The sequence below is a fragment of the Morchella importuna genome (assembly GCF_003444635.1).
Source record: "Morchella importuna strain M04M26 chromosome Unknown Morimp01GS046, whole genome shotgun sequence".
Taxonomy (NCBI): domain Eukaryota; kingdom Fungi; phylum Ascomycota; class Pezizomycetes; order Pezizales; family Morchellaceae; genus Morchella; species Morchella importuna.
In genome coordinates, this window is record NW_025763443.1 from 169,308 (window position 1) to 195,265 (window position 25,958).

The window sequence follows — 25,958 nt, forward strand, 5'->3', positions numbered from 1 at the left end:
TTTCTAACTATCTATTAAGTGATTTTTCACTGATTGGTATAGGTTATATCTCAAAATGGTGGGTTCTAGTGCTATATGAAAAGGGCTCGTTTTGGCGTTCTTGGGGTAATTTACGTCCAGGCAGTTTACCAATAATTACCTACTGTACTATTACGAAGCCTTAAATCAGAGTTATTTTTGTCCCAGTGCTTGTAAATGTGAATTTTGGATATGTGTAAAGGGTGTATGTGTGTCTCTAGGCGACTGTGAGGGATGGATATGGGTTGAGATATATCATATATTCCAGGGAGATCTCTTGAGTATATGTAGTCATACCGAAGCCGATGAACGATATGACTCCGTCTTTTGTTTGGTGTCCACCACACCCACACCCCGAAGGCTCTTCCGTAACCATAGAACTCATACCCATCTTTCTTCCCCATAGCTAGCCAGTCACATCTAAACCACAAAGCTCGTTCTTTTATCCAAGTAGCTCACAACTTTATACAAAACATACATTCACAATGGCGAGGAGCCCGAGCGCAAGCTAGGGTTTCTTCTCTCACCGGTGATCAATGAGAGCTTCAGCATATTCTTTTTATTATGGTAGATGCTACGGACTGGATTATTACAGTGTATATGGATGGATGTGAAGATGATTTAGATGGTGGTGGTGGATCCATGGGGCGGTAATGCTCCTAGAACGCCTCTGAGGGCATATTAGTACAGGACTGAAGAGAATGCTGGTTAGTAGTGGCGAACTGGTATTGTGCAAGAATATTAGTAATGTAACCCTGGAAAGTCGAGTTATTGGATATCAGGTAGGTAGTCTGATTAGCGTCGTTTGATACTACCGGGATACTGTCTTTTCTGGCCGTCAAGTAGTCATTACGTTGGTAATGTTAAACGGCCGAGATCAAGTGGACTTTCCGCCGTTCCTTATACCAATGTCGGCCATACCAGCTCTTAAAAAGCCAGCACAGGCAGCCAACATCCCTTACTGCCCTCCACAAAGTAGTACGAAAACCCATTCCTAGAAAGAAAGAAAGAAAAGCAATCGTGAATTATGAGTACCTACATTAAGATTTTACGCCCTTATTTCAGTTAGCATACTGTGCATACAACTAAAACTCTCGCTATAATGAAGAAAAACAGCCCCTCATAACCATCCTATCAGATTGAGTACATTCATCTCGTCATTATCCGAGCGTCCCGAAAATGGAACCTCAGACTCCGTCTAAGGATGACGTATATAATTCTCATCACTTCGGATCCCTCCCCCCATCCCAACAGAAAAAAAGAGAGAAAAAAAACACGGCTTACCTCTCAATCGCCGGCCACAAAAACTCCCTACCCGACGCCCTATCCACCCTGCCAAGCACTTTCGGCTCCTCAACCGGGGGCTGGTCCTTCCCCTGATTACCCCCCTCCTGCTCGTCCCATTGCATGGCACTCGCCCAGATGGCGGCCTCGAGCCTCCCCTTCCGCACCAGTCCCTCCGTGGCCTCGGTCTGCGGGACGGGGTTCGCGGCAGCGGCTTCAGCAGCAGCTTGCGCGCGGACTTCATCCTCTTCTGCGGCTTTCTGGGCGGCCTGACGCTCGCGGAACTTGCGGCGGCGGTTGCGGTTATGGCGTTTTCGACCTGGAGAGTGTTAGTCGTATGCCGAAATGGGAGAGGGGAAGAGGAAAATGTACGGAGGAGTTCCTGGATCTCGCTATGACGGAAGATGCTGATCTGTGTGTCGGTTAGGGTGCGTTTTGTGCCGTCGGGGTAGTAACCGAGGTTGTCTTCTTCATTTTCGGCATGGGCGGCGGCGGCGGAGGGGTCCGGAGGGGGGAGAAAGTTTGCGGTGAGGTGAGTGTGGGCGGTGGGGGAGAAGTGGGATTCGTCGAAGGCTGCGAGGTCTTCCTGGTGGTTTGTTAGCATGCGTCGTAGATGTAGATGCGAGAAAGGGAGAAGAAGGCTTACAGGAGTGATTGTGGGGATGGGGAATGGGAACTGGGAGATTGCCGCCATTTCTTCCAGCGGTGAGATTCTGGTGAGAAGTGAAGTTGTTGAGGAGTGTAGAAGAGAAGGAAAGAGATGAGGCGCGATACTGCCACCTGCTTACGTGACGCCCACCCACAAAAACATCCCCCAAAGCTCCCCCCAAAACCTAAAGATCTGCACAGAAACAGCAATGACGACCCCCGCAATCACATTCGACGCTTCCCATGCCTCCCCGCGCCTCCCCTCCCCGTCCTCCCGCTCCTCCTCCCGCGGCGTCTCCCTCGACCTCCCACTCCCCAGCCCGGGCCTCCGCTCTCCGCGCCGCAACAGGTCCGCTCTCCGCCAGTTCTACGGGCTCAAGGCCTCTGGTGAAGCTGGTGAGGAGGCGGAAGAGGCGCCAAAAGAGCCGGTAGAGGAGCTTGGGGAGCTCGACCGCGAGGGCTTCGAGGTGAGTACGTATGTCGAGAAGCTCTTTGAGACGGCGGAGCTGAAGGAGCTGCTCAGGGTCGAGAATGAGCTTGTGAATGGTATGCGCTCTGGTTTCTGGGCTTAGCTACATGTTGTGAGCGGGCAAGAGGATAAGAGGGTTTGATACTGATGGTAGTGGGAGTAGAGATACGTGGCTTTGACGGTGAGCGGAAGGCGCTGGTATACGATAACTACAGCAAGCTGATCATGGCGACGGACACGATCCGGAAGGTATATAATCCATTTTTCTATATTTCCGTAGTTTTTACATACATAGAGGGCAGCTGCCTAACTGGGGACATTGAAGATGAGAGCCAACATGGAGCCCCTCGCGCCCACGACTTCGACGCTCGGCCCGGCGATTGCGCATATCGCGCAGGTGTCGGCGTCGCTTGTGCAGACGATTCCGGTGTCGCCGGTTGCGCTGAGCTCGACGGGGGGTCGGGAGGGCAGTAAACGGAAGAAGGAGACGGTGGTGTGGGCGCTGGGGTGTCCGGAGAGGATTGAGGTGGCGGTAAAGGAGGGAAATATGGAGGAGGCGGAGAGGGAGTGGGGGGTGCTGAAGGTGTGTTTGGAGAAGTGGGAGGGTGTCAAGGGCGTAGAGCAATTGAAGGCGAAAGCGCTGAAGGCATTGGGGAAAGAGGAGTGAGTGAGAGACTGTGAATGGGTTGACAGTTGTGAGTGATGAGCTGTGTTTCATTGTGCTGCTTACTGGTTAAATCATGTAGATTTGGGATTTGGAGGGCGTATGGAGTTTACGGAGCTTAATGGGACCTGAGCAGAGAGACGGAGAGCTGTTTACAATAGACTACTTGCTGAATTGATACCCGTGAAGAAATGCTTGAAGCTTCATGATGCACCATGAAGCTATTTGTTTCCAATTGATAGAGTGATAGCTACTCCAAAGAAGCACCGAAACAGAATATAGACAGAGAACCAATATTTTCCATTCAAGAAGATATCATCGTCGTACTAGATGGAAGGGTATAGTAAAGTACTGACTTGAACAATAAACAAAAAATAAGATAAAACGTTTTCAATAAAACCCATTACTTCTTCTGTGGCTCCCCAAGAACCACCGTTTGAGCACCGGGCGAAAGAGACTAAAAACACAATTGTCAGCTCCATCTCAAACACTCCATTATAGATCTGGAAGAGAGCAGCTCTCCAGTCAAGCATTTCCACTGTTAATTGGCACTCACATCCGTTGTAAACTGCTGCATCTACACAATCACCACTAGTCAGCCCACTATCCAATCCAACCCAACTCACTCAACCCCACCATCACAGCTTCAAGACATCAAGGCATCGGCATCAAACAAACCTTCATATCCCTCTCCATCTCCACCAACTGCTGCTCATCCCCCACCGCAACCGCAAACGGCACGCCCACCACAAACGCCCCCGTCACCAGCACCCACAGCGTCGTCCCGCCCATGCTCAACCCGCTCTTCATCACCCCATACGCCGACGCCAGCACCGCGCTCAGCACCGCGCGCTGCCGCGGCGGGATAATGTCCTTCAGCGCCACAACACGGTCGTACAGCGTCTCCTCGATCTCGACTTCACCGTCGTCGTTGGATAGCGACGAGCGGTCAGAGTCGGAGGCGTAGTCGTCTTCTTGGTCCTGGTAGGGCCGTTGCTGCGCGAAGTGTGCATCTTCGACGTCTTCAACAACGGTGAGTTGTACCATTTTTTTGTTTTTTGTTTTTTGTTTTTTGGGAGGGGAGAGGTGTGCGGATGGGAGGGGGGGGGTCTGGTGGGTTTTCGGTTTGTTTCGTTTGGAGGGGAGGAGGGAAAGCTTGGGAGAGATTGGGAGGGTGGGGTTTTGGATTGTGATTATGGGTAAATGGAGCTGGCGGTTAGGAGGATATGGGGTGTTATTATGGCTATATGTGCTGATACGTAGCAGGTATAACTGCTATTAAGCTCCATGGCATGATGGGTAGCAAATCAGAGCTCTCTTCGAACCCATAGACAGGGCACCCCCGGGATAAAACCAATGATAGGCAATCCCTTTGGCGGTCAGTCCGGATTGAAATTTGGGGCCTTAGCTGTCTCGGAATAGAAGAGAGCAAAGAAGACCCGGAACTCGATGCTTCTGGAATTAGGATAGTAAGGTTGACTTTATTAAGAACAGTCGTTATTCAAGAGCCCCGAATACCTAACAAAGAAATCCGGCACTGAGTTCCATCATGGAGTAATAACTGCAATAGTTGGAAGAGAGCAAGCCAGAAACATCTAGAGAATGTGCCCTTGCAGCCCAACAAATACACCAAACCAAATATTAGGATTTCAAGGAAGCTCCGGGGCATAGGGCATGGTAATGATATCAAGGGTTTGTCTTAAGTTACAAAATAAGAAAAACAGCGGCAATAAAAATGTCACGAAGCTCTGCTTTTTATTATCATTCCGTAATCCTGTTAATAGCTGGGTGCTATTGAGATCTAAAGATATTAAGGAAGGACATTGATACCGATAGCAATTGAAACTTGCCAAGTATCCAGCTAGGTGGATAAAATGTTTATAAAGACTGTAAGTATCCTATCACCTATCTTTGTTAGCTGGATTGTAGCAATGGAGATATTATTACTCGAGACTTTTTCGGGGTTAAGCTTGCACGGCCAGGAGTACGTGAATATTGATAATCATATAACACAGCCTGCACGAAACAAATCTACACTCATATCTTGCCTCGTACTCACTTGCATACCAAATATAGAAAATTACTTCCAAGTACAAGTAAGGAGAGCATATATTAAACATCGTGTTTTAGATCCAGTATCTATCGAATCTAATTTACATACATGTACTGTACTCAAGTCCTCCACCCACGTGTACCACAATACAAAACCATATTCAAAAAGAAGCCAGTCTCTACCCCCAGGAAGCTTCCAAACCATGATCTGAGATGACAATCCCATAATGAATACTGTATTCATCAGCCACACCCATATCCTTCCATGATGGAAAGCCAGGGTTCACCCGATTACTACAACCGGGCATTTGGATTTATCAGCCGCAACGCAACGCATCCCGCCGCCACTACTAGCCAGCCAGTGCCACAGCTCACCAGCTCCGGTGGAAATCTGTCCTTCTTTTTTCTCATTCTTTCATCAAGCTGGCTGGAAAACAAAACTCACACACACACAAATACAACAAAAAATACCCCTACCAAAGCAGCCTAAAACAATCAACTTCAATCATGAAGGGCTTCGGATCCTTCTTTGCGGCCTTCTCGCTCCTGGCTGTTGTGCAGGCTAGCAATGTTCTCGATCTCACTCCTAAAAATTTCGATAAAGAGATTCTGCAGAGCGGGAAGCCGGCGTTGGTGGAGTTCTTTGCAGTATGTTGTTTACTCTCTCGAGAAGATTATAAGGGCTATCTACTAACAATTCTCTTAGCCATGGTGCGGCCGTAAGTTCTACTTGTCCGGAGCCGGAGGTCCTTTCAACCCAAACTAACAATGGATTCCCACAGACTGCAAGACCCTCGCCCCCATCTATGAGCAGCTCGCCGACTCCTTCGCCAGCCAGAAGGACAAGATCACAATTGCCAAAGTTGATGCAGACAGTATGTCGCTTTCCATTGGTTGTTACTCTACACAGTCTAACTAACCCCCCTTTGCAGACCACAAATCCCTGGGACAGCGCTTTGGCGTGAAGGGTTTCCCAACGCTGAAATGGTTCGATGGAAAGAGCGACCAGCCAATCCCGTACGAGAGCAAGCGCGACCTCGAGTCACTACAGACCTTCATCTCAGAACAGATGGGTGTCAAGCCGAAGATTAAGAAGGAGGCCCCAAGTGATGTTAAGACTGTTACGGATACAAACTTCAGCGAGGTTGTGTTGGATGAGTCTAAGGATGTTTTGGTCAAGTTCTATGCTGTGAGTGTGATCAACTACTCGGCAGCACAATGATGGATTGCTGACTTTGGAGCAGCCATGGTGCGGTCACTGCAAAGCTCTTGCTCCTACCTGGGAGACTCTCGCTACAAACTTCAAGGAGGACTCCAACGTTGTCATTGCAAAGATCAACTGCGACTCGCCCAGCGGTAAGGCCAGCGCCGAGAAATACGGTGTCAGCAGCTACCCCACCCTCAAGTGGTTCCCCAAGGGTTCCACTGAGCCCGTCGACTACGAGTATGGCCGCACCGAGGAGCACCTCACCGAGTTCATCAACGACCACGCTGGTACCCACCGTGCTGTTGGCGGTGGTCTCAAGGAAACTGCCGGCCGTGTCAAGGCTCTTGATGAGATTGTTGCCAAGATTGTCAAAGGCAAGGAGGCCAGCTTCGTCAAGGAGGTTGAGGCCGCTGTCAAGGGACTGGAGGACAAGTATGCTTCATACTATGCCCGTGTTCTTGCCAAGGTTTCAAAGAACGCCGACTATGTCGAGAAGGAGTTGAACAGGCTCCAGGGAATGATCACCAAGAATGGATTGATCCCATCCAAGTATGATATTTCCAAAGTCAAGAACCACGTTGTTAGGAGTATAGCTAATTGTTATTATTAGGCGCGATGACTTGACTATCCGCCAGAACATCCTCAAACAGTTCTACCTCAACGCCACCCCCGAGGTTGCCGAAGTTGTAACACCTGAGGAGGAAGCCGAGGTTCCCGTCAAGGACGAGTTGTAAAGAATGAATTTCCTTTTACTCTCTATCTAAAGGCCTTATAATGTATACCTCGTTCTGTTTTTTCCTTCTCCTAATAAATCATAGGAGAATATGATTTCGGTTGTTTGGTTCAAAAGGATTGTTTATTTCTACAGCTTAAGCTGGATTATGATTTCTCGGTGGATAGCAAAAAAAGTTGTGCAAACAATCATTGTCTCCGTATTGGGAAACGCTTTCCGGTGACATCGATGCTTCTACCCCAGGCCGAAGTACCCCGGGGCTTGGAAGGTGGCGAAACGCAGCCAGCTGGAAATGGACGGTTTGTCTATCGAGAATCTGATAATCAGTCAATGCCATTATCGTGCCAGGAATGTGATTTGCGACGGTAACCAAGAGGGAAACAACCGCCCACAATTTACAATTCTCTCCTCCACCACACACACCCTTTTCGAGAAACTTTACTTTCTCTCCGGTTCCCTTTCCTGTAAATTATTATTATTCTCGTCAATTGCCCTTAAACACAAAAACCCAACCCACCACTTACTTCAATTCCCCCATGTCAAAGGTCGTAGCAACCCTCAAGTTCACGGGAGTAATCTCCCTGGGTCTCCTCACCGTAAGTCCCCACTGAGCCCCACCGCGGGGTACCCCCAACCCAACCCCCATAGCAAAGCAACCACCAGCTAACCACCACCCATTCCCACCACGGCCTTTTTCACCACACACAGGGCATCCACCTAAACTTCAGCACCTCCACGCTCAGCAGCATCCTCACCCTCGCGTCAGCGCGTAGCTCCCCCTTCCCCCCCAGTCTTCTCCCCCACCTTCCGTACGCGCCTGCTGACGGGCGCCCAGCGCAGGCGCAGCGCGCCTTCAGCGTCTCGCTCGGCCTGCTCCGACAGGTGACGCGGCCGCTCGAGGTGGCCGCCTCGGGCGTGCTCGTGGCCGCTTGGTGGTTTGCCGGAAAGGGCGGCAGACACCCGTATTTGCTGTTGACGGCGGCGGTGCCGCTGGTGGCGCGCCTGGTCGAGGGCGCCAGGTTGAGTGCCGTCGAGGCGGAGGTGGTGAGTGTGGAGACCGAGGGGAGGGGAAGGGGTGGTGTCGAGGTGAATGGAGAGGTGGTGAGAGGGGGTTGGAGAGGTGGAGGAGGTGGGGGTTGGTTAGAGGGGGTTTGCTGGGTATGGGCTTTGCGATGGGGGTTGTGGGCATCTGGGGGGATGGGGCATAGGCGGGTAGTTAGCTGTGGTTGTAGGTGGCTGGTTGGCTGGTTGGCTGGTTGGCTGGGTGTGCTCCTCCGTCTCTCGTTTTTGTAAATTTGTTGTGTGTGGAGTGGGATTACTGTCGATCATTGGCAGCTAGCTAGCTGCTGTAGCTAGCTGGTAGTTAGCTTGGGCCTCTGGAAGAGATTTCTGGGGGTTTCAATCATTTCTCCCCTCTCCTCCGTCACAACTAATCACTCAGCGCTCGCACATCAATGTCTCAGATTGAACCAAAAATCATGCATGTCAATAAACTACACTACATAGATATAAAAAAAAAATAGAACCAATCAAAACCGAAAGCCAAATAACCAAACTAAAGAAAGAGATTACCCCACCCGTTCAAGCAAACACATCCGTCGCATACCTCGCGTTCCTCAGGTTCGAGAACCACTCCTCTACCTCCTCCTCGCTCTTCGGCTTCCCTAACGCCGCAGCCTTCTCTGAATACATCTTTTTACAGGTGACCTTTACCGCCTCGCCAATCTCCCGGCTCCCACACACAAACACCTTGGCACCCTCATCAAACAGCTCGACAGCTTCTACTCTGTCATGCCACAGTCTATCCTGGACGTACTTACACCCTTCGCTCCTCTCCGTCTCTCTAGAGAACGCATACCTAATATCCACAGCTCCCATCGCCGACCACTTCTTGAACTCCTCGTCATAAAGCGTGTCACCCTTCCCACGACATCCGACAAACAGCAGCGCCCTAGCCAGCTTCCGCCCGGCTCCAATCTGCGCAGCACGCTCCTGGATGAACCCACGGAAGGGGGCGAGACCGGAACCGGCACAGACCATGATGAGTGGTGTTGAGACAGGGTCTAGTGGAGGTGGAAGGGGTGCGCGGATGCCCTGACAGAGACCTGGATATGGTCACCGGCCTCAAGGTGGGCAAGGTAGTTTGAGGCCACACCGACATAGCGGCCCTGGCCGGAGATGGCCTCTTGGTCAAGGACGGCGAAGGTCAACGTGCAACTGTCGGGGGCGTATAGAGGCGAGGATGAGATTGAGTATTGGCGCACACGCATTGGGGGGAGAATGGCAAGAAATTCGCTGAATGTGAATGCGACACTAGGATACTTTTCGAGTATGTCGAGAGGGCTGAGACGCTTTTGGCTGACCTCCACGTTAAATAGGTCTCCAGCAAGGTTCTCGAGTGCCGTGCGGGTCTTCTCATCCGCTGCAGCTTTCGCAATTGCAAGGACATCCTGGGGGATTGTTAGCCAGTGTCATAAATGAGGCGTAGAAATCTCAGACAAACCTTCTTGGTAGCCGGTTGTGCAAGCTCAACATAGTTCGAAAGCACATCCGCGGCCGTAATGTTGACATTAGTCGGCAGAACTGTCGGGCCATTCGCCTTGATATTCAAGACCGCATCCCACGCCAGACCAAACCTCGCTACAGTCCTTCTAATGTTGTTCTTGGGGTTGGTAGGCAAGATAGCAAGGTAGTCTCCAGCTTTGTAGACCATATCAGTCGGCAGCTTGATCTCAACATGCCTCTTCTCCGGTTCACCAGGAGCAGTAAGAAGCCTGTTCTCCATCAACAGTGCTCCCCTCACATCCTGCTTCAGGTTCGTGGAGCGGCTTTGCGAAGAAACGGTGACCTCAATGGAAGGAGTTGATACCGCGTCGGGCGAAGTAGCAGTACCGCCATAGTTTTTCTCGACCGCAGGCCAGTACTGCGTATCCTCCCACCCGTCAAAATCGGTGAACATGTCACCATTAGCGGCATCCGCTGTACCCTTATTGACGATTCGTTCACCACCCCACTTCCCAATAAGCTCATCTACCAAGCTGGGAATCTTCTGGAAAGTCGCCTGCCAGTCGCGATGACCGCAACCAAAGACGGCAAACTGGACTCCCTTGAGCTCGTCTTCCTTAAGGCTCTTCAACCACTCTACGAAGTGGCTCGCATTATCCGGAGGTGCTCCCTCATATGAAGCTGTGATAATGACAACTGGCTGGTCTTTCGGAAGCTTATCAGTTGCAGAATCCAGAGGATCAACTTTAGCGTCGAAGCCGTGTTGAATGGCATCTTTTGCCAGTCTTGCTGCGAGAGCTTCACATGTTCCTGTATTTGACCCGTAGAAGATGCTCATTGGCTTCAAGTTTGAGGGCTTGTTCAATGTCTCTTTGAGCGTGGAGTCCTCTGCAGTAGGTGCAGAACCGGCTTGGAGCTTCTTTTCGAGCATTGTAGCGTCAATTCCATCTCTCAGAGTTGCACGCATCTTGAAATCTTTAGGCTTGACCGTCAAGGTCTGTTTGAGCTTCAGCTGATAGCTAGGGTCGTCGAGCTGAAAGTTAAAGTTCTGTAGCAGAATTGCAACTACAAGGAGAGCTTCCTGCCAGGCGAAGGCTCTGCCTATGCAGCCTCGCATTCCATTTCCAAAGGGCTATAATATAATTGTCAATATCATTGACACTCGCAATTATGAGAGATATATTAATTACCTTCCAAGCATACTTGGGCAACTTCTCAAATGCCTCGTCCAACATCCTCTCTGGCTTGAATTCTTCCGCATCTTCTCCATATACCGCTGGATCTGTATGCACCTTTGGCAACAAGCAGATGATGGGCTCGTTTTTGCCAATCGCGTACTTGCCTCCGCACAAAGTAGGGTGTTCTTCTACACCAGGCTTTGGGCACATGCTGAATGCAGGTGCGGTGGGATGGAGACGGAGTGTCTCACGAAGAACGGCGTTAAGGTATTTCAGCTTTGAAATGTGCTCTACCTTGATAGGGCCTTTCCCGCAAACGTCATCGACCTCTTGCTGTGCGGTGCGGTAGGCAGCGCTATTTTTGATCAAGAGATAGAAGGCGAATGATAACATTCCAGACGTGGTTTCATGACCTAAATAGATACGGAATATCAGTGTTAGACATATTGGAACTCAAGTAGGGGACGAAAAGAAATGCATACCAGCGATCAGGAAGGTGATCATGTTATTGATAATCGATTCATTTGACATGCCCTCCCCTGTGACCGGATCCTTCCCATTCAACATGGCATTCAACAAGTCCTTCTTTCCCGTCGGCTTCTCTTTCCTCCTCTTGATCACCTCGTCACTCACGTTTTTCATCAAGGCGATATCGGACTCATACTTCTGGCTCGACCCTCTCATCAGCAGGTTTGCAATCGCTGGCCTCTGGGATCTCCGTCCGGACTCCGAGAGAAAATCTCCCATAGCTCCAACAAAAGGGTGTAGTTCATCTGTATAGAAGGAATTGAAGCGGTAATCCATGGCGCACAATGCGATAGTGTCAAGAGTCAGTCTAGTAAAGTCGTCCGTGGCTACAATCTTATGGTCTGGACCGTGACGGGCCCATTTCATAACGAGCTGACTCGCAATATCGTGCATTTCTATTCATCACAAACATTAACACCTTAGTCAATGGTCGGAGTAGCTTCAATTAATACCTACCATTAAACATTCCTTGAACCGACAACGGCCCAAAAGCTGGCATTAGAATTCTATGCGCAATGCCCCAATTCTTCTCATCATGATGTGCGGTAAATAGACCGTCTCCAACTCCGTTTCGTACTTGATTTAGCCCTCCTTGGATAACTTTGATAAATCTTTCTTCGTTGCAGGCCTCTTCTACTATTTCTTGTGAGCTGATAACTACTTTAGTCGCACCTCCGCCAAAATCGAAACGATAAATCGGGCCTATATTGTCCAATTAGCTCTACTATTGAGTATAGTAACTTGTAGTAATTACCATAGATGTCGGCAAAGTGTCGCAAAGTCTTTGTAGGTAATTCTGAATCAAGGTCCGCCAGGTTTCCTATGATTGGGAACCCAGGTGGTGCGGGAATAGGAGTCGTCATGATTTCTTCAGAACAGTCCGTATTTTTCTGTAGTAATATTTAAATCGATACCCGGTGAATTCAAGTCGAATGATGAGATTTATAATGATGATGAGGGCTGCTTGTACTCTTAAAGCTGATGGACATGACGATATATATATTGTATCGAGAACAACCCCGCTATACAAATCTGCAAGGTTATCCAAGCTATGCCATGGAATTGCTACATAATATGATGCACGAAACTCTTCTCATGCACCTCGGTGAGAATAAAGTTCCGTACTTCTCCATATTAGCTACATGTACTACATGTGACCCTAATTCAAGAGCTTGAAAGCGAAAAGCGGCTAGCTTTTTCCAGTGTGCATCCGAATGCTCCGAGTGCTCCGAGTGCTCCGAGTGCTCCGACTGGAGTTTTATTTTGTCCGAATGCACATCACCCAGTGCGTGATGCTGGTGCAGGACGGGATTTCGGGGGCCGCAAGGGTCTGTAGAATGTTTCAAACGGGTGGAGTTGACCCGCGGCTTCATATGCGAAGGGAACCCGAAACGTTAGTGTTCTTGGCGGTGTATTTAAGCTTCCATTTAAACAATTACCTTGCATAAACCTCCGACGGAGATTCCGAACCAGTGGGGAAATGCTGGTTAAGGCTATCATTGATATTCATTGAAATTTTGGTTTTTTTTATCTTCATTGGTAACGCAAATAAAACAGCAACTTTGTAATGTAGCGTATTTCGCACGTATGGTGCGGTCTTCGCAAGGCTGCCATCTAGCATTTCCCCCTCGCAGACCACTGCCGTATGGTTTCAGTATCGGTCGCCCTATCTTTCTACGGATCGATAGCCGAGTGGATATAATCAACATCTTTAGCAATGAGAATCATACGTTCGATAAACAATCAGGCCCAATTCTATGCGTGTACTCTACACGGCTGCAACGGCAGATTGGAGTAGTTTCACCGAGACGAGGCTCGCATGCATAGCGAAATCGGATGCAACAATCTCACAAAACCACCTCGAATACCTACTGGACTCAATCAAAAATCAATTCATTCTTCCATACCAGAGTCTTGGAACCTACATGTACCTACCTATTTTCTGTTTAAATTTGCCACTATGTGATGTGCGCCATTTAGCTGCTACCCTGCGTGCCTCGGCTCACCTATCGAGTGACATCTCATGCCGCAGCATCAAATTCTCCGAAGCTTACGTCTTCAACCCGGATTTCCCGCCAAAAGAGGCGTTTCACCGTTCCAGAAGATAAAAAATATCCCGCAAAAAAGCTTGGTTCTATATCATTCGAGCGAACGGAGAAACACCAATTTTCCGCTCATCCTGATTCGGCCTAGTGAGTTGGTCGGATGTGCCTCGGCATCCGCGAGCAACGACAAGATTAGCTACGCTTCATCGATATATTGCAGCGAAATATTTCTGCCACTGAGCTTTGGCGACGGAGCTTCCGAATAAAAATCGGAGATTCATCCTGGAAATATGAGCTTCTTTAGGGAACTCTGAACCGGTATGGGCCCGTTGGGTCCATCTAATAGACCCTTCTCAATTAATAAAGAAACGTAAGAATATCAGACGTCCTTGTAGATCTAGATAGGGCTTGGATGTAGAGTAAATGCCCAAGATGAGACTGGTAATGTCAGTACGAAGACTCAGTGTGCCTTTCTACTAAACGCGATGTTTGGAGCTATTAGCAGTTCTAATTAATCGAAAGTTAATTCAACTGGATGGAGCTTTGTCGATTCGGCTTATCGATCATGGGTCTATCTCGTTGGGAATGCAAAGGATAAATGGTGGTTTAGAGAAAAGGAAGAAAACTTTAAGGCTGGGCGACGTTGTCATGTTGATAAGTACTCCCCTCTCCACTTCCCTCTCGGAGGAATAGATATCAGGCCTTCTCCTTTGCTTGAATACGCGCCAAGAGCTCTATCCCTGCTCACCGCATCTTTAAAATTTAGCCCACTAGGTATTGCTTCTTGGCAGATACTATTTCACTTGCAGCCAAGGTGCTGGTGATCGACGTTTATGTCATGAACAATCACTCGCGATCGCCTTTGATGAATTCGCCTTTGATGAACTCGATCGAACAGTAGAAAAACCCGCAAATGATGGCAATCGGCAAATCTATTCTCTCGGGTCATATCTTGTTTACAAATTAAGTCAAAGCAAACATGGTATCACTGGAGTGTTCAAAATAGCAAGAACCCTACATGGGGTTGCGAATAATCACCATAGAAATTCTAGGCCCATCAAGGTCAAGAAAAATTCGTCCCCGCCTTGCAGAGAGTGAAAATAGAAGAGAAAGAAAATACAAAGAAATTGAAATGAAAACGCCTTCGTTCAACATCCATTACACATGGAAACGGGAGTGACCTTATTCAACTCTTCCTTTAGCCGTGTACACAAATTTTCTGATCTTCATTAGATCCTGTCTCCCATCAGTCTCAACTCCACTGCTCACATCAACACCACACACTCCCATAGCCACCAAACCCTCCTCATCTCCTACCACATCTGCTACATTTTTGTAGTTCAAGCCACCCGCCAACATCACTGGGGTCTTAATTGCGCCCTCGGCCAAAGTCTTTTTAATATCTGCTACATCAAGCCTCTCGCCAGTACCACCCACACCAGAGTCAAGTAATGGCATAGCGTGTAACCCACGCTTGTCAAGGCCAGCTTCACCAGGCGAGAAACGACGAATGACTGGGACGGGAAGAAGACGAGCCCATTCAAGTGGCTCTGAACCATGAAGCTGCACGATATCCAAATCTAGCTCTCGCTGTTTCTGAAGGACATATGAGAATGGCTGATTCCTGAAGACGCCCACAAGAAGGGCGCGGGTTGGGTGGGAGATGAGGCTTTTCTTGGAGTGAGTGAACCAGTCTTCTGCTGTAGTGACCGGCGACGATGAAACAGAAGCAGCTGGTGAAGACTTGACTCCGCCTTTAGGGGTGGAATGGACGACGCCGGAAATTGCTTTAGCGGCATCAAGGTCAACAGTTCGCTTTGTGCCCTCGGCAAGAATCATGCCAATCATATCGGCGCCTGATTCAACCGCTACTTTAGCGGCTTCCACAGTACGAGTTCCACAGATCTTTACCAAAACTTCCGGCCTCGATTCTGGGGCTTTAGCTGGCGCCGAGGTTGGCTCGTTGAGTAAGTCGTTGATGAAGACATCCACAGTTTTTCCTGCCCTCATCAGGGCTTCGCCCACTAAAACAGCACCAACTCCTTCTTTTTCGTATCGTGCAACATCATCTCTCGTTGAGATTCCACTGAGAGCACAAAGAATTACCTTCTCTTTGTCAATCATTCCAACCAATCCACTGGTGGTCTCAAGGTCCACTTTAAATGAGTGCAAGTCACGATTATTGACACCAATGACTTTAGCACCAATTTTCAATGCCCTCTTCATTTCCTCACTGCTGTTTACCTCCACGAGTGGCTCCATTCCTAGCGTCTCTGCGGAGTATTTATATAACCTCTCCAGCTCCTCGTCGCTGAGCATTTTAACAATGAGGAGAACAGTATCAGCGCCAGCCAACCGGGCCTCGAGGATCTGGTATTCTTCAAATATGAATTCTTTCCTCAAGATTGCTGGTCGGTTAGGCATCCCCTCGACTGCCTGCCTAGCAGCCCTGAGATCGTCAATCGACCCCTTAAACCACTCGGGTTCCGTCAATACTGATATAGCGGCCGCGCCGGCAAGAGCATATGTCCGGGCTTGGATGGCAGCTGAAGCATCAATGTCAATCAAACCCTTTGAAGGTGATGCACGTTTGATTTCGGCCATAAGTGCGCACTTAGTCGAAATAGAGCGCAGACGGCTGACTAAGTCGATTTGGGGCGGGGATATAGATAGTGAGTGAAGGGTTTCGAGATCCGACGGTCGCTGAGAAGGCAACAGTTTTTGAGCAGCGACTGCATTGCGACGGTGGGCATAAATTCGGTCAAGAATAGAGCCCGAAGCAGCATCTTGAGGCGACGTCGACGACTGGGCGGGTACCGAGCTTGTAGTTCCTGCGGTTGCATAGCTCTCGTTCTCTTTCCAAGTTCCACCCTTCATCTCAAGGAAATTCCGGATCATCAAGCGGCCTTCCTCAGTCAGAATACTCTCTGGGTGGTATTGAATTCCCTCAACTGTAAATTCTTTATGTCTAACACCCATGATCACGTTGCTATCTGTTTTGGAGTTAATCTCGAGTACGGATGGCAGTGTGGCGAGTGTCCCAGCAAGAGAGTGATAGCGGGTGACTGCAATGTCCTGGGGAACATTTCGATAAATTCCCTTTGAGTCATGCTTGATGTGTGAAGTCTTTCCGTGAACGATTTCCCCAGCAAATGATACGGTGCCACCGAAAGCGCTAAAGATGCATTGCCTATTATGCGAAAAATGCTTCTAGTTAGTATAAAATTTGGACTTGTAAAACACTACTTGAGACTCCTGTTTGTACAAGTTCCTTAAACGCCATAAAAAGGATAGATAAACTCACACTCCCATACAGACACCAAATACTGGGATCTTTCCTGCGAAGTGCTTGATACATGGTATGCTGACTCCCGAGTCGGTCTCTGGGTGTCCAGGGCCAGGAGAGATCACAATCTGCGTCGGGTTGAGATCGATAACCTCTTGCAAGGTTATCTTGTCGTTCCGGAATACAGTACATTGTGCGCCCTCAAGTACAAGGAATTGGTAGACATTCCAAGTGAATGAATCGTAATTATCAATCAGAATGACATTTGAACCCGGGATAGGCTCACGAGGGTCTGTTGGGATTGACATTGTACCGTGTAGGGTTTGGCAATGGCGATGTAGCTACGGGATATTGGAAGGTGGCCTTTTTAGATATATGGAGATTAGACTTTTTAATGAGTCACGCCAGTAACGGAGCGGAGGTATAAACCCGACTTGTGAAACAGCCTTCGAGAAAATCACCTTAGAAGTATTTTTATCAATGGATAAAAAAGAAAACTCGGCGCTGAAAGAAAGCGAGCTTGTAGTGGATTCTTCCTGCGCGGCGACCGACAGTGGGAGCGAGGGGTAGGGAAGAGAGGGTCGAAGGAAGATCTACGTAGCGGGCAGGAGGGTGGTGGAGCTAGGGATTTCAATTCAGCCATTTCCGCCATCTGAGGTGGGATGCAGGGTGGGGCAGATGACTGATCAACTGATCAGGGTTGAATTTGTGTCTCCGGGTAAGTTCCAAATATATATTCCGGAGCAGTAGTATACTAGTACTATCCGCAACCGATATTAATTATATTCATCGTTTTCCAATGGTATGGCATGAAGTTTCTAAGTCAGATACTAGACGGCTAATTATAGTACATATATCTACATGTACTGTCTATAAGGTTTGTCCCCGAAGTAAATAAACTTAGGGCACGGACATAGGCATACAGTGGTTGATAAATCTGCGTGTCTAACAGAGCGAGTTTCCATCTCAGTATACGTCATTAATTCACTCCAAACTCCATCCCCAGTTAAAACCGCCAAACTCATTTAGAGTCCAGATTTCAGTAAACCGACATTGCTTGGGCCTGGCTGACTGACCATTCTATTATCAATTGAATACTGAAGCTTTCAAGTGCGCACTTGTTGATAAAGAACACCGATACGTGTATATAGTTAGTAGAGTGCTATAAATAACTACATCATATAATAATTAGTTAGGAAGCTTCAGACACATAAATGCTCCGACAAAATCCATGTATGTAGTTGTGCCCATCTTGGTGGGTCAGCCACGGGTGTCACGTTGTGAGGCTCGTGCGTTCTTGGCGAGGCGTCAGCGGGGAGCAACAACTACGGACATTCCCCTCGTGTATCTAGCTGCCAGCTTCATACACTTCTTGGAGTCTCCAGCTATCAACATATCACGCGTACCTCAATCGTACCAATACCCAAGTCCTTCTCAAGTTCACAATGGTATCCACCTCTCTCTATTCCGGTGGTTCAATACCAACACATAATCCCCCATTGCTAACCATGCTCGTGCCCAAATAGCTTCTCCTTGAATACCACAATCTCCTGCTAAAGTCAATCCTGACGGAGCGTTTCAATAGGTAAGCTTTAAAGCTTCTAACTTATCAATATCACGCTTTAGATCACTGACAGCAGTTTGATACAGTGCAACCCCCGCCTCAATTGACCAGGTCATCTCCGACTTCGACGGAGTTACTTTCCACATCTCAACCCCGGAAACAAAAACCAAGATACTTGTTTCTATCTCTGTCAAATGCTTCTCGGATCTTGTTCAACACGGAGCGCTGGGAGTTCTAGAGCGAGAGTACGCTGGACTCATTACCGACGTTGAAGCTGGCTATGACTTCTCCTTAATCGTGGATCTAGAGAATCTCCCGGCAGAGCCAGGCATGTCCTCCCTTCGGTCTATCGGATACTTGGAAAACTAACCTGAGAATTTCCGAAAACAGAGGAGAAGGAGAACCTGATCCGTCGCATTTCCCTATTGAAGCGGAACACCATGGCCGCACCGTTCGAGAAGGCGATTGATGAGCACCATCGCCTTGCAGAGGCTCAGAAGGGATTCACTACGGAAACCGCACCAACAGGGGAAGGGACGGAGGTTATGGTTATCAGATACAGAGAGGAGGAGGCTATGTATATCCAGGCTTCCCACGATCGTGTTACCGTTATTTTCAGCACTGTTTTTAGAGAAGAGACGGATAGGATCTTTGGAAAGGTCTTCCTGTCGGTATGCTGAGCTTACCTTCCGTATCCCAAATTTGAGCTACTAGGCTAACTCTATGGGAAGGAATTCGTTGATGCCCGGCGACGTGCTATCCAAAACGCCCCGCAGGTCCTGTACCGGAACGATCCGCCCCTCGAAATCCGCAATGTAGCCGGTGTGAAGGATGATGGAACCGGTGAAATTGGATACATCACTTTCGGTAAATTCTTCACCAATCCCTTGTAGGATAATTTGCTAACATACCCAGTTCTTTTCCCCCGCCATCTCACCCCCCAGCGACGAGAAGAGTCAATCTCCCATATCCAGACCTTCCGTGACTACTTTCACTACCACATTAAGGCAGCAAAAGCATATATGCACTCGCGAATGCGACGCCGTGTCGCGGACTTTCTCAAGGTCCTCAACAGGGCCAAGCCTGAAGTTGAGGAATCTGAGAAGAAAGAGAAGAAGACTGCTACTGGGAGGAGCTTCCGTGTCCAAGCTTAGTATTTAGCTTAATTTCTATGGTTTGAGAGATGGGGATGAGGATAAAACTAGATTACTCAGCGTTCGCATTAGCATTCACCAGAAGCTTTGTTGGTATTTGATGTATAAATGATCGAGTGCTTTCCACACATGAAATTTGGGCCGCTAGAAATATAGGAACTTAACTTATTCGCTCCTTTTTAACGGGTGATATATCAGAGCCCCGGATCCGATCATGGTGTTGCGATTCTCTCTGAGCCTTTAAATATACGAGTGAGATATCATGACTAACCCCCGATAACCAGAGAAGCAACTCAGAGACGCATCAGCTCTTTGAAGTAAAACCCCTTCTCCCATCGGATACTCATTTTAGGGAGTAAGAATCCCAATTACGATACTAATATTTCTCGCGTGGTTTGATCATACCCCTGGAGTGGCGTTTCGTGGAATGGAATATCATTTTAGTCGTAGACATATTCCAATCAAAGTTTTATACCACGAAAAACAAATAATTCAAAATCTCTTAAAATAGAAGAATTAGAGATCCCATAATCGAAAAGAATAGTCTTCCAAAACGCCAGGAAATTACATACCAAACGCCAGCTATTTACATAACAGAAGTGCTACACAGGAGTCCTAGATAGCAAATGGTCCTATTGATCAGGTTTATACTTCTACTGGGGTGGAATATCATCGTATTCACTCCATTTCAACCAATGCCTGACATTCAGATCCTCCTTTTCCTCCCTCGGTGGTGGGACATCAGCAAACATGACCTCTGCTGGCAACCTAAAGCTAGCGCAATAATAACCCTTCTCCGGCCCAACCATTTTCACCAGCTCTAGATGTTCCAGATCCTCAGGCCTAACCTTGTATCCTAAACCTCGACTAATCTCCCTACAGATGTGACGCTTCGTATATTGCATTGGTCCAGCCTTCTGGAAAATATACAGATGCACCAGCGGGAACTCCCTCTTAGGCAAATTTTCGGCGTCAAAAAACTGGTTCTCAAGCCCATTGTAGGCACCGATGAAACCTTCGAGAGAGGAGGCCGCTGTAGCTGGATTGTTCATAACAAAATGGGAGAAGAATGGGGGGATTCTGAGATAAACAGGCGGGGGGTTGATTTCCTCCTCGGTTTTGCCAGCCCTCCTGAGAATTTCCTGCACTCCTTCGGAATACTGGTGACTATAGACTTTAATTGGATTTCTGATTGCCGAAGGAGATCGGGAGAGCCTATAGAGGTTGCGGACAGAGGTGCGGATGAATTCGCTAGCCTCAAGCTTAAAAGGTTGAACAACTCCATGAACCTTTTAACAGCGAGGTGAGAAACGGGTGTGGCAGGCGAAGAATTAACAAAATGATTTACGCACCTTATTTATCATTATATTTTTTTGCAGGCTCTCGAACGCATCGGGATTGAAATCGTTCGCCCAAACAAGTACCCGATTCTTTGCTGCCGGGATCGCAAAAGGCCCTACTCCAGCCATGACATCCGCAACTGCTTCACCCGGTTCGAACATGCGAACAATACGTTGATGCTCATTTGCCAATCTGGAATTCCAATAGACCTTTGCAAAATCAAAGTGGAATTCACAGTTCCATTCGTTAACGACAACCTGTGTATCGGGGGACCCAGCGAGAAGTTCCATTGGAAATGTTCGGAACTCAGACCAAGTCCCAACTGCCTCAATCTTGTTGACGACAGTCCTTACTTCTGGGTTCTTGTCGAGAATTATGGCGCCGAGCATGTGTTTATATGGAAGAAACTTGTTCTGAAGATTCAGCTGTACGATATGGGCGACCCTAGTGGAGCTAGAAGGGCAGTCATTGACAAGTTCCTCTGGGAGAATTGCTTCTGCTATCTCGTCTACCACATTTATAGTTATCAGAAGCGTTCTTGGGGAACAGATGCTGGGTGATGGACGCACTATATCCCCAATTCTCATATTTGAGATGCAGGTCGTGTGGGATCAATTCCAAAATTTGGCCTTTGACAAGATTTCTGGTGCTCTCACCAACTGTCGACAGGTCTAGGTGATGATCAGTCGAGAGTCAATCTAGATATAAATCATAAGATGCATAATATCTCCCCCCATACCGGTATGCTTCACGTCTGGCTTTAATCTGACCAACATCCTCCTTTTTCCATTAGAATCTACCTCTGAGACGACGCTCTTGACCGAACGGGATCCCTTAAATATATCTTCAACACATTCTTTCTGTACCCGTCCAACATTCTTTGGGTCGAACACATGCGCTGCTGTAATTTTAACGGTCTTTTGGAAGAAGGAACGATCCAGTGTGGTCATAGCACGGTTCACTGGAGGCAAGAAATAACGAGACATCTCGACTGACGAAGCGTTTTGCAAATCCCATATGAACTACGAAGAAATTGATCAGCTGGAACAGATCATTGATACTTGGACAAAGAATAGGTGTGGAGCCGGAGATACATTATATCTTCTAGAAGAGTGACACTGGGTGAATATGGAACGTCTGAGCAAATCATGAAGCTCGAAACGGAAAATCTGCAGATGTGTGCCAAGGCACCATAGGTGCCAAGGCGCTAACACGATAGGAAAACTTAAAATTGTTTAAACCCACACCCCACGTACAAGTACTACAACTGCACCAATTTGCTATCCATCTGATCTTGCTTCTTCACCTCACTACTAGTTAAAAAGAATGGGCAAATCTTTGAGAGCCAGTGAGTTCTCTCGACCTTACTATAATGATGATGCGACTGCGCTTCTAACATTCATACCTGTCCAGGTCGTATCAAGTCGAACAAGTCCAAACTTGCGGCTACTGTTTTCGGCCCTGTGGAGGATGCGCGCACAGCTAGACTTTCGGCGAAACTCCTTGCGCTCGCGAACTCTGGAAAAGAACCTATTCGTGGGCCTGGAGATATGGAAGTTGAGGTCGAAACAAAAGGTATACTTGAAGTTTTCGATGCTGAAAATAGCTGGGTATTAACTGACTGAATTACAGAGCCAGAGAAGCCCGACGAACCTGCGCAAAAAGAAGGTATGTATATAACTTCTTATCTAGATCCCAGAGTTCGGATAATATAATTTGAGGCAACGCTAACCCTCTCAAAGGTGCCATGGAAGTCGATGGCGAAAAACCCACAGAGCCATCAAAGAAAAAGATCAACGCGAGCAGAATTCGCCGACGTGGACGTCAATCGAGACATGCTGTTGTATTCCCAGGCGTCCAGAAAGGAGGCAAAGGTGGGATCAGGTCAGGCGTTGGCCGAAGATCCAAGAGGACTTAGTTGACCTATGACTATATGCACAATGGGGTTGAGTCGAGAGTGCTTGTTTGCCTTCTCGGTGACTGACGGCTTCTTAATTTTCCTGGATTTGGGTGTTCATAGGTTTACTTCGTTCTTTCTCTCTAACTAGTTACGTCAGTGGAGTCTTGTTTTTGTTTTTGTTTTCAATATTCATCTTTCTCGTTTGTATATATTTGTATGTGATAGATCAACCATTACGGCAACTTAATATCCACCGTGATTGATTTATAAACCATCGTCCGTATAACCTTAACTCTCAAACTAACATCCACTCATCTGCATATCTCACAACCACGGTTCTTAAAGAGCCCGCCCAGCAGTTAACTATCATTTGGGTAGTGCTTCATCAACTTAGTGGTAAGTGCTCTTGCGAGTCCAGGGCTTGCACCGGCATCAGCTAGTCTCTTTTTCGGGAATTTCCCTATCATAACGTAGCGGCAAAGCCCATTTCCACCCGGGAAGGGCGTATCTTGTGTGAGAATATCATAGAATACGCAACCTAGTGACCAGATATCGATAGCACTGGTATAGAAAGATGTTTCGTCCGAGATAAATCTCTATACCCAGGTGCCATATAGTTGTGGGTTCCAACCCCCGTCCGGAGTTCCGTATGGTCGTCCATTACTTGTTTCGCGATCATCACCGAAATCGGCAATTTTGATCTTGATATGGGACCATGAAACCACAAGAATGTTCTATGTTTATTTATTATCAGCGGATATGATCCAAGCTTAAACAAGTTATCCTACTCATGTGTGTGAGTTCTCGACATTTGATTTTAAATCGCGGTGACAAAAGCCTTCGCCCTGCATTACTTGAAGCCCACGAAGTAGCTGCTTTATGGTTACTCCTGAATCGCCTTCTGATACCGCATGGTTGGCTCCGTTTTTGCGAATATATTGGTCTAGGCCACCGTGCTAGATATATTCCGTAGCGAAATAGATATTCCAGGCTTTTTCCAAACCATCCCCAGAATCGGACAAATTAAAGTAGTCGGGGTACTACTAAGGAAATATTAATACAAAAGTGTCCTAAGCACCTGCTAAAGCTCCTGCAGATTGAAGGATAAAAATTATACCTGATCAGATTGAGTTCTATCAAAACTAGAAACCCCCTCGAACTTAACTGCTTATCATTCTTGAACAATTGCTTCACCGCTCTCAATTCCCTAATCTCCTTTTTCTCAGGCCATAGGCCTGTCATAACTAGTTCCAACACTGAGAATTTGTCTTTTATTCCACTTCTCCTATTTGGGGCCTGATGTGTAAAGGATTTTATGCCTACAGTAACTTTTAAAGACCTCTGTTTCGAGCTTGTAGTGGTCAAATTGGCTGTTTGGGGTAGGCATCTAGTCTGGATTCTTTGTTGAGTTATTATGACATATATTGATAATTCTGATGGGTATGGCCGGTTTGTACGATGTAGATTTCCACTACGATGTACTCTACATCATGACCCACTAGCCACCCTTTTGTTTTAATTCCCCCCGGATGGCTGGTACTTGTAGCTATATATATGGCCGTCAAAGGAGATGATCTATTCTACAGTCTACTAAGTACATGTACTTACTCCACCTTCGAATTCCTGAATATCTTGACCTACATACCTAGAGAATAAGCTACGCATTAACATTAGCACGTACAAGGCTGTAGCGCGACTGGCGGTCAGTCGTTACGTAATTGGGAGCATAGATATGAAATATAAGATCTAGAATCCTCTAATTCTCGTTACGTCTTGTGTTCCAGAATCCATTATGTACAACCGTCTTAAACTTCTGTTTAGCCCGCATAAGTTATTACTCCACTGTCCTTAGCGCCTAGTTGAGTATTTCGTCATTCCTGCATTTTAGGCAAACCCACACACTGAACCCGTTGTAAGACAAAAGCTGGCGTCAACTCAACACAGAGTCTCAGTGGCCCTACCACACCCGATGAGACTATTAGCGCCGCGCAAAGGGCGGCAATGTGATGCAGAAATGGGATTTCTTATCTCGCAAGAGCTATGTACGTGTATGGAAATATGCTTAGAAGCCAAAAATAATGCATGGGACTAGTCTTCACTCTATCTCCCGGTCCAGTTTAGTGACCTGTAATACCGCTAACAGAGGCAAACCGGGAGATGTCCAGATACGAAATCGTTATAGTTTACAGAATAAGCACCACTAAAGGGGATTTCCCAGAGGGTCACAGCGTTACACTCAATTGAAAGATTCCAGATGTATTTTTGGCCCACGAAGTTTTAGAGCATATGCATATTTCAAATGAATGGTCAAAGGTTGTGGAGAGAGGTGCCGGAGGACGCTTATATGGCATGCACTTCACTTTGTATAACTTTAAAGTCGCCAGAGTATCGCATTCATTCTACTCATGAATGGGGCAAACATTAAAGGAAAATCTTCCGAAGAGATTCCCACCGTTGAGGTTTGTAGCTAGCCAAGGTTATGTATGAGGATTCCGTGGAAGAGTGTAGAAACGACAAAGTTTGGCAATCATCCGCTGCAGTCTCAATACGACTTCAGTCCTAACACTGGAGTTTATAGCTTTAAAGTATACTTGTAGTAATGCACATGATACATGTACTTGGGTGTGTGGGTAAATGATCAGGATCAGATAAGTGAGTGTTGCGGTACCGTATCAGATTCCGATCACTTTAATTTTTTGCAACACCCTAGTACTATATGTGTTCCATCCACTTAGCCAATACTACAAAGACTTTAAAGCAACGAAAGATCCATATTCATGAAATATCACTTGCATTTATGTATGTGAGCTATCCAAAAATCGTCTAACGCCATTCTAGAAACTAATGCACCGATCGATGTCTCTCTTTAATCTATAGTTTCTGCCCTTGAATACTTCCTTGAGGGTGTTGGTTTACTAGAGTGGTGTATTGGATACATTATAAGACAGTACATTAATATAGTGGGAACCAAAGGCAGTAGAATTAAGAGTTAACTCTATCGGTAGCGGGAAGTGGAGCCCAATGCGAATTGAGCCCATAGTCCCGTGAGGGGTATATGGCCACAGCATCACTTTTTGTGCATTTATTGCCCATTTTTGGGTTTTTTGGAGGGGCCTGAGGGCCTAATGTGGCATGTGCGATATCGATCCGGCCTGTAACCGCAGATTGAACTAACTTGGCTTCTCACTCGATCATTGATATTTGGCCAATCGGTCTCCCCTATGGTCAGGGCCGGATGAAGGATTAGGCCGGTTTAGCGAAACTCTTTTAGGCCATATTCTTTGATGTATAGTATAGTAGATGTTCATAGCTTCACCCACTCGGTCGAGTGATCTTACATGATTGTAATTCCTATTTACAGCAATCCGGCCCTTACGACATT

At 47.4% G+C, this 25,958-nt stretch overlaps 12 protein-coding genes across 12 annotated transcripts; 5 read left to right on the forward strand and 7 right to left on the reverse strand.

Moving 5' to 3' along the window:
• Nucleotides 1–1,066: 1,066 nt before the first annotated feature.
• On the reverse strand, nt 1,067–1,996 carry LAJ45_10460 (uncharacterized protein; the record flags this gene model as incomplete). Its single annotated transcript, XM_046119985.1, has 4 exons — nt 1,067–1,073; nt 1,303–1,621; nt 1,675–1,888; nt 1,949–1,996. The coding sequence occupies 4 exons, from the start codon at nt 1,994–1,996 to the stop codon at nt 1,067–1,069; spliced, it is 588 nt and encodes a 195-aa protein (XP_045966794.1).
• Nucleotides 1,997–2,159: 163 nt separating this feature from the next.
• On the forward strand, nt 2,160–3,086 carry LAJ45_10461 (uncharacterized protein; the record flags this gene model as incomplete). Its single annotated transcript, XM_046119986.1, has 3 exons — nt 2,160–2,496; nt 2,583–2,668; nt 2,745–3,086. 3 exons carry the CDS (start codon nt 2,160–2,162, stop codon nt 3,084–3,086), a joined length of 765 nt encoding a protein of 254 aa, XP_045966795.1.
• A 400-nt stretch (nt 3,087–3,486) lies between these two features.
• On the reverse strand, nt 3,487–4,130 carry LAJ45_10462 (uncharacterized protein; the record flags this gene model as incomplete). The annotated part of the gene is made up of 3 exons (XM_046119987.1): nt 3,487–3,540; nt 3,640–3,660; nt 3,762–4,130. 3 exons carry the CDS (start codon nt 4,128–4,130, stop codon nt 3,487–3,489), a joined length of 444 nt encoding a protein of 147 aa, XP_045966796.1.
• A 1,512-nt stretch (nt 4,131–5,642) lies between these two features.
• Nucleotides 5,643–7,076, forward strand: LAJ45_10463 (uncharacterized protein; the record flags this gene model as incomplete). The annotated part of the gene is made up of 6 exons (XM_046119988.1): nt 5,643–5,783; nt 5,842–5,854; nt 5,918–6,010; nt 6,068–6,324; nt 6,380–6,891; nt 6,953–7,076. The coding sequence occupies 6 exons, from the start codon at nt 5,643–5,645 to the stop codon at nt 7,074–7,076; spliced, it is 1,140 nt and encodes a 379-aa protein (XP_045966797.1).
• A 535-nt stretch (nt 7,077–7,611) lies between these two features.
• On the forward strand, nt 7,612–8,295 carry LAJ45_10464 (uncharacterized protein; the record flags this gene model as incomplete). Its single annotated transcript, XM_046119989.1, has 4 exons — nt 7,612–7,671; nt 7,784–7,844; nt 7,911–8,176; nt 8,284–8,295. The coding sequence occupies 4 exons, from the start codon at nt 7,612–7,614 to the stop codon at nt 8,293–8,295; spliced, it is 399 nt and encodes a 132-aa protein (XP_045966798.1).
• Nucleotides 8,296–8,656: 361 nt separating this feature from the next.
• LAJ45_10465 (uncharacterized protein) lies at nt 8,657–9,115 on the reverse strand (the record flags this gene model as incomplete). The annotated part of the gene is made up of 1 exon (XM_046119990.1): nt 8,657–9,115. One exon carries the CDS (start codon nt 9,113–9,115, stop codon nt 8,657–8,659), a length of 459 nt encoding a protein of 152 aa, XP_045966799.1.
• A 23-nt stretch (nt 9,116–9,138) lies between these two features.
• On the reverse strand, nt 9,139–12,149 carry LAJ45_10466 (uncharacterized protein; the record flags this gene model as incomplete). Its single annotated transcript, XM_046119991.1, has 6 exons — nt 9,139–9,525; nt 9,579–10,712; nt 10,771–11,171; nt 11,241–11,681; nt 11,743–11,988; nt 12,041–12,149. The coding sequence occupies 6 exons, from the start codon at nt 12,147–12,149 to the stop codon at nt 9,139–9,141; spliced, it is 2,718 nt and encodes a 905-aa protein (XP_045966800.1).
• Nucleotides 12,150–14,513: 2,364 nt separating this feature from the next.
• LAJ45_10467 (uncharacterized protein) lies at nt 14,514–16,925 on the reverse strand (the record flags this gene model as incomplete). The annotated part of the gene is made up of 2 exons (XM_046119992.1): nt 14,514–16,521; nt 16,636–16,925. 2 exons carry the CDS (start codon nt 16,923–16,925, stop codon nt 14,514–14,516), a joined length of 2,298 nt encoding a protein of 765 aa, XP_045966801.1.
• Nucleotides 16,926–16,958: 33 nt separating this feature from the next.
• On the reverse strand, nt 16,959–17,269 carry LAJ45_10468 (uncharacterized protein; the record flags this gene model as incomplete). The annotated part of the gene is made up of 2 exons (XM_046119993.1): nt 16,959–16,980; nt 17,079–17,269. 2 exons carry the CDS (start codon nt 17,267–17,269, stop codon nt 16,959–16,961), a joined length of 213 nt encoding a protein of 70 aa, XP_045966802.1.
• A 793-nt stretch (nt 17,270–18,062) lies between these two features.
• Nucleotides 18,063–19,335, forward strand: LAJ45_10469 (uncharacterized protein; the record flags this gene model as incomplete). Its single annotated transcript, XM_046119994.1, has 6 exons — nt 18,063–18,065; nt 18,144–18,202; nt 18,268–18,509; nt 18,572–18,852; nt 18,913–19,048; nt 19,097–19,335. The coding sequence occupies 6 exons, from the start codon at nt 18,063–18,065 to the stop codon at nt 19,333–19,335; spliced, it is 960 nt and encodes a 319-aa protein (XP_045966803.1).
• A 653-nt stretch (nt 19,336–19,988) lies between these two features.
• Nucleotides 19,989–21,870, reverse strand: LAJ45_10470 (uncharacterized protein; the record flags this gene model as incomplete). Its single annotated transcript, XM_046119995.1, has 6 exons — nt 19,989–20,624; nt 20,688–21,184; nt 21,246–21,347; nt 21,416–21,698; nt 21,771–21,794; nt 21,868–21,870. The coding sequence occupies 6 exons, from the start codon at nt 21,868–21,870 to the stop codon at nt 19,989–19,991; spliced, it is 1,545 nt and encodes a 514-aa protein (XP_045966804.1).
• Nucleotides 21,871–22,002: 132 nt separating this feature from the next.
• LAJ45_10471 (uncharacterized protein) lies at nt 22,003–22,594 on the forward strand (the record flags this gene model as incomplete). Its single annotated transcript, XM_046119996.1, has 4 exons — nt 22,003–22,024; nt 22,090–22,251; nt 22,309–22,344; nt 22,419–22,594. 4 exons carry the CDS (start codon nt 22,003–22,005, stop codon nt 22,592–22,594), a joined length of 396 nt encoding a protein of 131 aa, XP_045966805.1.
• Nucleotides 22,595–25,958: the final 3,364 nt, after the last annotated feature.